Source organism: Acanthisitta chloris, unplaced genomic scaffold (assembly GCF_000695815.1).
Source record: "Acanthisitta chloris isolate BGI_N310 unplaced genomic scaffold, ASM69581v1 scaffold16926, whole genome shotgun sequence".
Lineage (NCBI taxonomy): Eukaryota > Metazoa > Chordata > Aves > Passeriformes > Acanthisittidae > Acanthisitta > Acanthisitta chloris.
The window spans coordinates 260,534-271,653 of NW_008680037.1; the positions used below are offsets into that span (position 1 = coordinate 260,534).

At 42.1% G+C, this 11,120-nt stretch overlaps 1 protein-coding gene across 1 annotated transcript in view; it reads right to left on the minus strand.

The window, feature by feature from the left end:
* LOC103804939 (serine/threonine-protein phosphatase 4 regulatory subunit 1-like) overlaps positions 1-10,944 on the minus strand; it is a 30,464-nt gene extending 19,520 nt beyond the window's left edge. Inside the window, exons 1-9 of the mRNA XM_009077574.1 lie at positions 10,905-10,944; positions 6,368-6,500; positions 5,942-6,048; positions 5,176-5,318; positions 4,580-4,726; positions 2,974-3,081; positions 1,765-1,830; positions 1,019-1,177; positions 342-519 (exon numbers count right to left, since the gene is read on the minus strand). Coding sequence (XP_009075822.1) covers positions 342-519; positions 1,019-1,177; positions 1,765-1,830; positions 2,974-3,081; positions 4,580-4,726; positions 5,176-5,318; positions 5,942-6,048; positions 6,368-6,465 — 1,006 coding nt within the window. The 5' untranslated portion in view covers positions 6,466-6,500; positions 10,905-10,944. The remainder of the gene's footprint in view (positions 1-341; positions 520-1,018; positions 1,178-1,764; positions 1,831-2,973; positions 3,082-4,579; positions 4,727-5,175; positions 5,319-5,941; positions 6,049-6,367; positions 6,501-10,904) is intronic.
* Positions 10,945-11,120: the final 176 nt, after the last annotated feature.

Below are 11,120 nucleotides of genomic sequence, written 5' to 3' on the forward strand. Positions count from 1 at the left end.
TGTTCTGAGCTGCTAAAAGACACACACAGTCAAATAAATGTACTCTGTAACATGAGCTTTTCAGGGAAATACTTCAAAAGAGACAGCAGCAACACCAGAAACTTGTCTCTGCAGCAAGACAATATATGTCACCACTGCACTTTACCTACCAGTTTTCCCTTTCCCCTCCTGTGAAGCCAAAGTGAGTTTGTACTCAAGTGTGTGATCTCACTCTTCACACCTCTTCTGCAACTAGATTCTCAAAGCAAGACTTTGCTTTTGCTGCTTGTTGAGGCTGAATTACCTTCTTTTTAACCCCCTCCATCACACTTTTCCCATGACCTACCTGCACAACGTGGCACTTGCATTGGAGGTCGTTAAAGTGCTGTTGGTGCTTGGCTGACAGGAACTGGCACTCCCCTCCTGTGCTGCTGGTCGGATGCTCAGTGTCCCATCCTCTCGGATGTACAGCCCAGCACTTGAAGGGTTTGCAAAGGTGGAAATAAATGGGCCAAGGGACTGGAAGGCAGCCTGACGGACCTGAGGGGGGACAGGGACAACAGTAAGGCTTCAGCCAACACCCACTAAGGTGAAAAATAAACATTTGGGGCAATTTTTAGTAAGAACCAATTGGTTCTTACTCTAATAGCTTCATTTAATACCAAATATAATCACCACAGAAGTGACACCTAAGCAAAGGATGTTATAACGTTAAACATTTATCTGCAATCGCTGTATGGAAATTTTTTTAAGTGATAAATTTGAAGGGCATCACTGTCTACTTCAACTCAACCATTTAATACAAACAACCTTTTTCTCAGAAGAGTATTTACACTTATAAACTGTCGATAGCAACTCGTAAGTATAAGAGAGGTAAAAATAAGACACTGTCTTACTAGAGGAGATTAGGTTTTAGTACACTAGACTCTCATTTCAGCAAATTCACTCCAGAGAACTTGCAGTGCACATTTCTGGCCTGCCCATTATTTGTGCAGGACCTGCCTGGGAAGATACATCAATGCTGGAGTGAGTTACTTACCCATCTGCAGGTGTCACTGATAAGACTGATGAACAGTGGGGACAGTTTGCTTCTGCGCACTTCTGGGGACGTGGTGTAAGACACTGCCATAAAGCACTCGGCACAGGCTTTTCTCATTCCCCAAACACTATCAGAACAGAGTTCAAAGAACTTGGGAATCTGCCAAAATAACAAACACCAAGACTAACTAAAGGCTATACAAGACTGAAGTAACTTACTAGCAAGGTGTGTTTGAAAACTGGAGATAATGAGAACTCAAAAGAGAACCCAGTAAGTGAAGAACAGAGGAAACAGAGACAGGTTAAGTACATATACTAATTGAAGGAACTAGAAAAAGCCTATTTGAATCTCATTTACTGCACTAGGATTTTGTGTATAACTGTAATAAGAAACAATTATTAATAGCCTATTTTTCCTAAGTCTTAATCTGATTGATCACCTAGTTCAAGGATGAAAGAAAGTCAGTAACTCTCAAGTGTGTATAAACACATACATATGTGTGTCTATATATATATATATATATGTATCTGCTGTCGGTTACATTTTAAAGATGCTTTGTAAAACAACAACTTTGCATTTCTCTTCATTCCCAGTTTCGCTGTGTAATTGCAACCAGGGCCTTAGCCAAATCAATTAAAACATGCTGCACACTGATTAATTTATAGAGAAGACAATAAAAGAACTCATTATTAAACCTTCTGAACTGAGGAATATGAGCCTTGCAAATGGATTTGGGTTTTACATACCAGCAGCCTTTCTGTGGCTTCTTGCCCAACTGCATTACAAATGTCACCAAAATTAGCTGCACAAATCTAAGAAATTAAAAAAGTCATTAATAACACTGTGACTCTTTCAAGGGCATTAGTTTTATTCTCCACCTCCCCATGCATTATTTATCCCACAAAACAACTGCACATGTTTTGACTCTTCAAATTTCGGCCATGTAACTACATCATGTAACACTAACTCATCCTGAACAAAGACTCATTAGCCAAGTGTTCATACACCAAATGCCTCTGGAAACAACAGCAATAAAGGTGCTGCATGAAGAGCATCATCCACTCCAGTAACCACTAGAAGGGACAATAACCCTACTTGGAGTTTCAATTACTTTGAGCAGCAGCTGTGAAAGCCACAGCAGGGTAACACATGATACAAGGGTCAGGACTTAGGTGTACTGACAGCACTATCCCTGCTCTGGCTGAAAGTGGCTTAAGTACTTTGCTGAAGAGAAGTTTAATCAAGGTCTCAAGTTAGTGCCATTTACTGTCCGTTACAGAAGCTATAATTAAGGTCAAAGGGACATCCCCTCATCTTGGAAAAAGGTGTTGCCAAAATGTGAAGTCAATTAAGACAGGACTGTGTTAATACACACTTTCTCCATTCTACATGCTGATTTAGAAGGCCATAATGCAGCTCAAATTCCAACCAGTGCAGCTTATGTTACAGACCCAGCTGAAGCTCTGTGTGACCCTTAAGTCTACTCAAATATTTTAAGACTTCTTATGCTACAAGTTTCCTTTTGTACTCAAACATTAATTCAAGTAAGTCTTACACTTCTGGGATTTCTCCCTTCAGTAACACCAGAGTTTTAATTATATCTTTTTAAAGGCAGAATGTCTCAAATGTCTGTAACTTTTGAGAGTCTAGTTTTTAAACAAGATGCTAGAGATGAGCTAACTTGTTTGCATCCTATAAGCAAGCCCAGCAGCTTAAAAACAAAGGTTGTGCAAACCTATTAAAGATCAGTTTAACTGCTAGACCAAAGCTATTCACCAACGCCTGAGAACTGACCCTTACTGAACTACAGAAACTATAACTGTGTCAATACACTAAAACTTCCAGGTGCTTTCAAAGTTCATCAGCTGAAATTATGACTAAATTACTCAGGAAAGCATTTGAACAGCAACATACAAATCCATTCTTAAGTGGCTTAGGGCTGGAAACACACCAACCTTTCGGACTTGGAACAGCTTCCCATCACTGCACAGCTCACAGAAACGAGGGAGCAGCATGTGCTCAACTGTTGTCCTGCTCAGCATTGAAGCCATTTTACAGATTATCTGGAAATCAGGAAAGGGATACGTGTAAGGAAAAGGAAATTATAAAGCTTGTAAGCACAGCCAAATATTCCTCCCAAGAATTACCTCAGACAGCAATTACCATCACACAGATTTAACTGCTACACAGCACTAGTAGTTCTATACACCTGTTCCATGTGAAGCACAACTGTGGCTTTTATTTTACATCATTCTAAGACATTGTGCCTGAATGTTTCTGCATGTAACTCACTGGGTTTTTATCTGGTAACATAGACTTTTATCACTATATTCATTTTCCAGGTGTTTGCAGGGTGGCACACACTGGTATTTCAAGCGGAGAAGACATAGCTCCATTGCACCCTATAAAAATCAGAGTCCTGAAGGACATCAGAAGTATCTCAAGCTTCAGCATGCAAGTTAGCATTGTGCTTTACCCATTCAGCACAGTCCCAGCTCTTTATGGGCTCAGACACCACAATAAAACAGAAGTTTGCAATGCAACAGGAGAGAAAAAGGAGTGCAAGAAAAACTAGTTATATATGTGAGGCAATGCACAGCTTACAGGACTGATCCTCAGGAATTTTAGGAGTTAACATTGCACAGTTAAAGGAAGCTAGTAACAAGCCCAGTAATCCATTAATTCAGCTTTCTCTGACAAACTGTCAGTTTCCACTATCATTACAAATCATGTGCTTTGGTATGTTTCCTTTCAGCTCTCACCTTCTGGGACAAGTTGCTGTAAGAAGCAAAGGGCTGCCATGCACCTTTGTACTCTTCTCCTGCAGCACCAGGACTTTAATGCTTACACAAGTGTTGTCAGATTAACAGCACACTTATTTCTATTTTTATTTTTCCAAAAAGACTGAAGCTTTAGATGAGCTTTATTCTTAGAAACCTTTGCCTTGGTAATAGAATGCTAAATAAGAACTAGGGAAGACACATTTCAAGGACTTCCCCACAAATTTTCAAACTCCTAAAAAGCATCTGGTGCTCAGATGTCACCCTGGAAAACTGCCTAAGCAACTCCCAACTCCCAAACAAGGAAGAAGAAAATCTAGCTGGTAAAATATTTTACAGGTCAAGTGTCAGATATCTGTGCTGAAATGTAATTACACACCAGCACTTTTCTGTGGAGTCAACTGATTTCTTGAAAGTCACCAGGCAATGTTGTTTCCAAAACACTTCAGAATTAAGATCAGGTCATCACTCACAGTTCTACAACGTTGCTGTGAAACCTGGTAGAGCCAATGTAAAAACTGCTGGGGAACAAGAATTAAATCAAGGCTGCAAAGAACCAAGTACATCTTAAGGTTATTTAGCTACCATGTTGACATCCTTTAGCATCCTGAAACATACAAATGGTCTCTTCAAATCTGCTGTTTTCAAAGACTTGTTGTGGTAAACTAAAAACCCAAATATCTAAAGGAATGAATACAAAAGGTCTGATTGCTTATTTCATGTCAGAGCTTTTCCTGGAACTCATCTTAACTGCCACTATAAATTACTGCTATAAACTTACGTTCACAGCCTCCACCTTGTACTCATCATCACTGTCAGGGGCAGAGAGGTCCAGCAGGATTGGACACACCTTGTTCTCAATGTCACTCTGAGCCACAAGGTCCTGTTCCAGCAGTATCAGCAGTGCTTCCTGCCCTGCCTTCCTGACCTATAAACACAAGTACACAGAACAGGCACATCACTATAAAGACAGCATTTACTGACACACAGACAACAACATGTTTCAATGAAAACCCTCTCCATTTTAACATCATAAGGAACTAGTAATAAATGCTAAATTTTAATATAATCACTAAATGACATTTCATCTAATTCTGAGGAGAAACCAAAAGATGAAGCAGAGGGAAGGACTAGCAAGTCATGACTCCTGTAACAGACCCTGTCCACATGCTGCAATTTCCCTTTACCTGCTAAGGGAAGCATTAAAACTCACCAGCCCTCCCAGCAAAATGTGCTGAAACCAATAAACACAGAGCACTACACAAAACCAGGTATCAATCAACATGGAATTTCCTGTTATCTCTTCCTCATGCCCTAAATTCACTGCACCACACAGAATTTTCCGACAATTGAACTCCTGTTGTCTGGTTTTCCCACCTGATTGTTAACATCTGTGAGGTATCTCACTACTATGGGCATAAGGTATTCAAAAAATGCTGCTGGGAATTTTGGTCTGCTTTCTTGCAGGAAAATGGCAATAGGAGGTATTTGTTCCATCAGCTCTGTACGTACAGTTGGCTCTGGAAATAAAGTCAGAACTACATTAGTAAACAGCAAATTAAGATTAAGTACCTTAAGAAAAAAGTAACATTTTTCTTTCATGTTTTCACAAGAGAGGAAAATGGATATAATCAAAACCTAGAAATTGCACCACGGAGATTGCCTGCTCTTAAAGGAACCAGAGAATAGCTTTACATACATCATCCCAGTTCAAGCGCTTGGGACCAGCTCCCAAAAACACCAGGTAAGATGAGAGCACTGCCTGGAACATCCAGTCACCACAAACATAGGCACACCAAGCACTAAAATACACAACTGCTCTGTGCCACCTACACCACACAGTCAGATGTACTAATTTCTAGAAATATATTACTTTAGGCCCCACACTAAGCCTTTCATTTAACATCTTATCTACCAAGGCCCCACACTAAGCAAGAGCCTTTCATTTAACATCTTATCTACCACACAAAAATACAAACACAGAAATAATGAACCTTGTTTTCACAGAGAGATCTTGCTGTTAGATTATTTAGTTTCCTTAGTTTACTCATTGCCTTCTCAAAATTCAAAGTTATTAATTTCTGTCTTCCAGCTTATCTAAAATAAATTACAAAAGTTCAAAACACAAACAGAACTTTCAAACCTGCATCTTCAGAGAGCCTGACCATTATTTCCATTACAGTCAGGAAGTCTTCTTCATTGCTACTGAAATCTCGAAAGACATCCAAAAGGCCTCGGGCAATAATTTGCCTGTGGAGTGAACAAAATGTTAATTGCCTTAACACCCAGCCAACCACATGTGGATGGGATGCAGGGGAAACTCATCAACTGTAAACGGGCACCTTGGAAAAGATCAAGCTCTTCTCTGCACATTCTACATCCCAACAAATCAGAGATGGAACCCAGAGATCTCACTCACACAACCAAGAGTGAAAACCTCTTTTCATGGAAGTGTTATACAGAAGTTACTCAAACAGAAATAGTATGAGGAGGATAATGAAAGATGCAGTGACACCTTAACATCCACAGTGCTGTGAGACTCAGTTACCATCAGGTGTGGCTGCTGTACCTGTTAAAGATGTTGTCACTGAAGGCATATTTCTCTAGACGAGCCAGGGGAGTTAAGTTATCCTGTCCAGGAATATCCAGGAATGCTGTTATCCTCATGCTATCACAGTCTGGTCCATAATCTTCAAATCCAACTTGAAAGACAAGAAAAGTAACCCAAAAGAAGAAAACATCCAAGAGTCAGCAAGAGATGTTACAGTGTAAAGTACACGGTATCAATAACTATTCAAAATAAAAGCATTTGCACATCACTGGAAGCAGATTAAAGAGAACCTTAAGTTGCATTAATGAAGTGGGAAATGACAATTGCATATAGACCTGCAAACTCAAGCTCTGACATTGAATTCAACTCTCAAAATCCTTGGCTTGAAACACACTTCAGCCTTGGAGTGGACTGAGCACATGCACAGAGTGAGAAGCTAACACCACTGCATGCCACAAACTGAGCCACACATTCAACAGGAAAACAAGGCCCACTGAAAGAAATGACATTTTAACAGCCACAAACCCCAACCTGCAGTGCTTTAAACCAGGGGATTCTTGGGTCAGTTTCAAACCTACCAAGTGACACTTTGCTCACCGTAGTTACTGGGCCCATAGATCCAACTCAGACTGGGAGCTTTGGGAAAAACTTCCAATGCCACCACACCTGAGACCACACTGGGAGCTTTCTCCTCCAGATCTATCTACAGACTTTCCCATGTAAACCTGCTCTTACCTATACCCTTTTTGCATTTGTAGCTTCAGACTTTTACCCAAATATTACCATCCCAACTGTTAAAACACCTCCCCAAGTGCCACAGTCACCTAACCCAGTAACCATCACAGACTACAGGCAGGAGGTAAGACTGAACAGGAAAGGGAATAGGGTAACTTTGCTGCCAAAGAGCCCTGAGCCTGCAGCACACAAACACCCTCATTCAGCAATGGGTATAGGAACACCCACACAAGAGTTGCACTGGAGAGCTGATGTACCCCCAGAACTATGCACACTTCTTTCACACATTTATAGTGTCTGTGACCATATTTTATTACATGCAAATTGTGCCAACACAGCTGCTCACAGGCATGAAGTATCCTCACAAACCAGCACACCTGCTGAGTGACAACGACTGCAGACAACAAGCCAGTTCTTGGCTCTAAACTACATTAATACTCATCAAAAGTCACTTTTTATGTTTAAAACCCTCTATTACTGAGAGGTATCAAAGCCTCAGGTTTTTCCAACAGAAAAATCCCTGTTTCTTATATAAAACTGTGCTTTTCAATTACTTAGCATGAGTCAAAACACTCAGAAATACAGCTCAGTTAAAGAAAAGCATACTTGGAGCAAAATGTTCTACCTGGGTCTTCAGGAACAAAAGCAAAAGCAGATTGGGTTTGGGTTTCCAGGGAAGTCAAACAAGAAGACTAGAGGAATTCCAGTTCTGCTGTTCTTGCAGACAATATGCTCAACCAGTTCAAGGGAATTAAAATAGAAGCAAACTGTGGGATTAGAATAAATGTTCACATCTCAAGTTAACACACAGATACTACAGTGAACCCACAGCTACATCATCAGAAACAGATGATTATTCATGGCCTTTTAGAGTGATGTCATATCACACTGACACCTTATTCCCACTCCACTGGTCACTACTATTGCTCCTCACAGAAGGGTCTGTTGGGTTCAGAACACTGATCAGCACAAGTGCTTTACATTGCACAATCTGCCTGGGATAAATCTGCTCCAGGACTAGCTTTCCCCAAAGAGGGAACATCCAGATTTGCTGCTCCATGAGAAGTCTCATGTACCACTGGGAGCTCACAGGGAGTTCCAGTGCATGTAGGGTTACAGATTTCCTGAGATGGCAATAACCTCTCTATACACAAACCCAGCTCTGACCATCCTTATATCTACACAATTATAACATGTATCTAAAATCCACACAACTGAATACTCACTGGCTAATTTGAGGCTAGTCCCCTGTTACGCACAGATGTGTTAGGGCTTAAAAGCAAATTGGAATCAATATACTTGTCCTTAACTTCACCTAATTCCCACCTGTCCCCAATTAGAAACCCTCTGAAAATGGAGGTTTTTATCAGCTCACTTCAAATAGATCAGAATTCCTACCAATTCCAGTGACAATGAGCTAAATCTCAACTCTGAGCCTGATACCACACCACACCTGGGGCTAACTTTGTGAACGTGATGAACATGATTAATTTTACCACACAGAGCAGCTCTATTATTCATTTAAATCCCCTAAGCACACACCAGTGCTGCTAGGACCAGAGACAAAACAGAGCACAACTACTTAATGCTCAGGATCAGTTAAATACCTGGAATTTTTTCCACATGCTCTCACTACATGTAAGTAAGGAATAACCATGGCAGAATCCATTTTGTCTTCTTTTCCCATAAAGTAAGAAGTCACAGGTACTCACAAGTTTTAGAACACACCAGAGTACTGTAAAGTAATGAACTAGTATTTAACTTGTCTGATGTTCTTTCACAGACGAATCTAACACTGAGTGTTTTTCCCTCTAACAAGACTGAGGTCTGTGCACCTCTGAACAGGAAGGAGTGTGACAGCACTCACAGCTGCACTCGTGCTCACCATGCCTCAGCCTGACCCAGGCCCCAAAGCTGCTTAGAGCCTCTAAGAAACTCAGGTCACAGGATCTAACAGTGCGACTCAGTGTCACAGCCAGGATCACTGCCCAGTTTGCAACACAAACCAGTAAACACTGGTGCAAAGTCCAACGATTTAATGAGCTCAAGGAGGTTGTTCTCTCTCATGGTGTTTGGAGAAGGAAAAACAATTTCTAAAATCCTTTTTATCGTAGGAAGGGCATAAATAAGCTAACCATTTTTCCAGATGATCCAAAATCTCAGTTTACAAAAAGCAAGTTTCAAACAGCACTTGGATTTAGGCAGATTTTACTGCAGCTTTCCCCACATTCAGAGCCACCTCTGAAACTCTCCACTTGTCTCAGTGGAACTGAATTCAGTGTGCACATAACCTATTGCACCAGGTTAGTTAAAAATCCAGCTCCCCTGGTTTGTTTCCTAAAACACACCACGGACTCTTTACTCCCTTGGTCACTGGATCAGCACAGAATCCCAGACTAGATGAGACACCTGAACTCTGCTACACCACAGAGACAACATCTTTGGAGTCTTTAATCCTAACTGCACTGTCCAATTAATAACTTTAAGTATTTTTGAAGCATAAACCAAGATTTCAATAAAGGCACATTTATTTACAAGCTCATCCTGAAACTGACAATTTTCGTTAATTACTACTCAGGGTAAAACCTTCTTTATATCTGGAGGTTTTTAAAAACTAGTTTCTCCTGAGCATCAAACTTCTTCAAGGACTTTAAATCCATCACTCACAATCACAGCAGAGCAGCCAAAACCTAAACACTAACGAAGCACCAACACTCCTAGCCATGGTCACCCTTGGTCCAAGGCTAAAACCCATAACAGAACTATTAACTTTGGATTTATTTCTGCTGTTTGCACTTGCTGCTACCAGTGAAGAGCAGGAACCTCAAAGACTGAGAGCAGCAACAGAACATCTCCTCCCTGCAGAGACAACATCCCTGAGCACCTTTCCAGTGGAAGACTTGGTCTCACTTGTGCTCTAAAACACTTCCCCTGGTGTTTCTGAAGACCTTGTTCTTCCTACATCAGCTTTCCCATGCTCAGCTGTGTGGCTGGGATGGATCCATGAGCTGCACATTTTCAAGTGCTATTAAACAGTAACTGTGACAACAAAGTCTCTCATCACAAGGAACAAACTCAAGTACCAGTTTTTGGGTTTTTTTTTACACAGAAAAGTCCATCCAGCAGCCAAAGCACCAACGAAACCAACCCATGTAGAAAGATGTTTTCTGAGAAACAGAAGTTCATACTGTTACACAAAGCTTTATCTCCCCAGGTATTAGTGCTCACCAAGCTGTCTGGGGGGTGCTCAGCTCTGGACTGTGGTATCCAGATTTGACATGAAGCTGTTGCTCTAGGACCCACCACATGGCACTTAACCCCAACCCACCACCTCGTGAGCCAACCTGAGCACACCCAGGGCACTTTTCCCTTCACCCCATCCCCATCCCGTGCCATGGGATGCAGGACCAGACCCGCACAGCATCCTGCAGAGACTCACCTGTACAAACCACACCTGGACAGCCCCTGGGCTAATCCCACACCCAGAGCAGGACTAACCCCCCAAACCACATCCACCAGAGTGACCACGGGCACTGCTGGAGCTGCTGCTGCCACCAACCCCAGCGGGAAGGTGCCCTCCATCCCCACCCTGGGTCTGTGTGTGTGTGCCCCACACCCCGAGGGACACACAACCCACCCCTAAACCCCGAGCCCTGCACACCTTCCACCTGCGAAAAGCCTGCCCCGGGCACGGAGGAGAGAGCCAGGCCAGGCACGCGGGGGTGGGATGGAGAGTGTGAGGGCGAACCCTTAGAGCAGTGAACGTTAAGAACCAAAAAACCCCCAAACCAAAACAACAAAACAAAAACCAGTTACTCACAATCATCTAAGTCATCCTGCAAATCCACAAAATACAAAGGGATCCCTATAAAGGACAAAAACAAAAAAACAAAAATAGGAGAGAGAGAGAGACAGAGAGCAGGGCGTTGGTTCGGGAGGGCAGCGAGGCGAACCGCGCCGCCCCCGCCCCGCACTCACCGGCCATCTTGCAGCGACATGGGCGAGGAGGAGCAGCGGCAGGAGGAGGAGGAGGAGG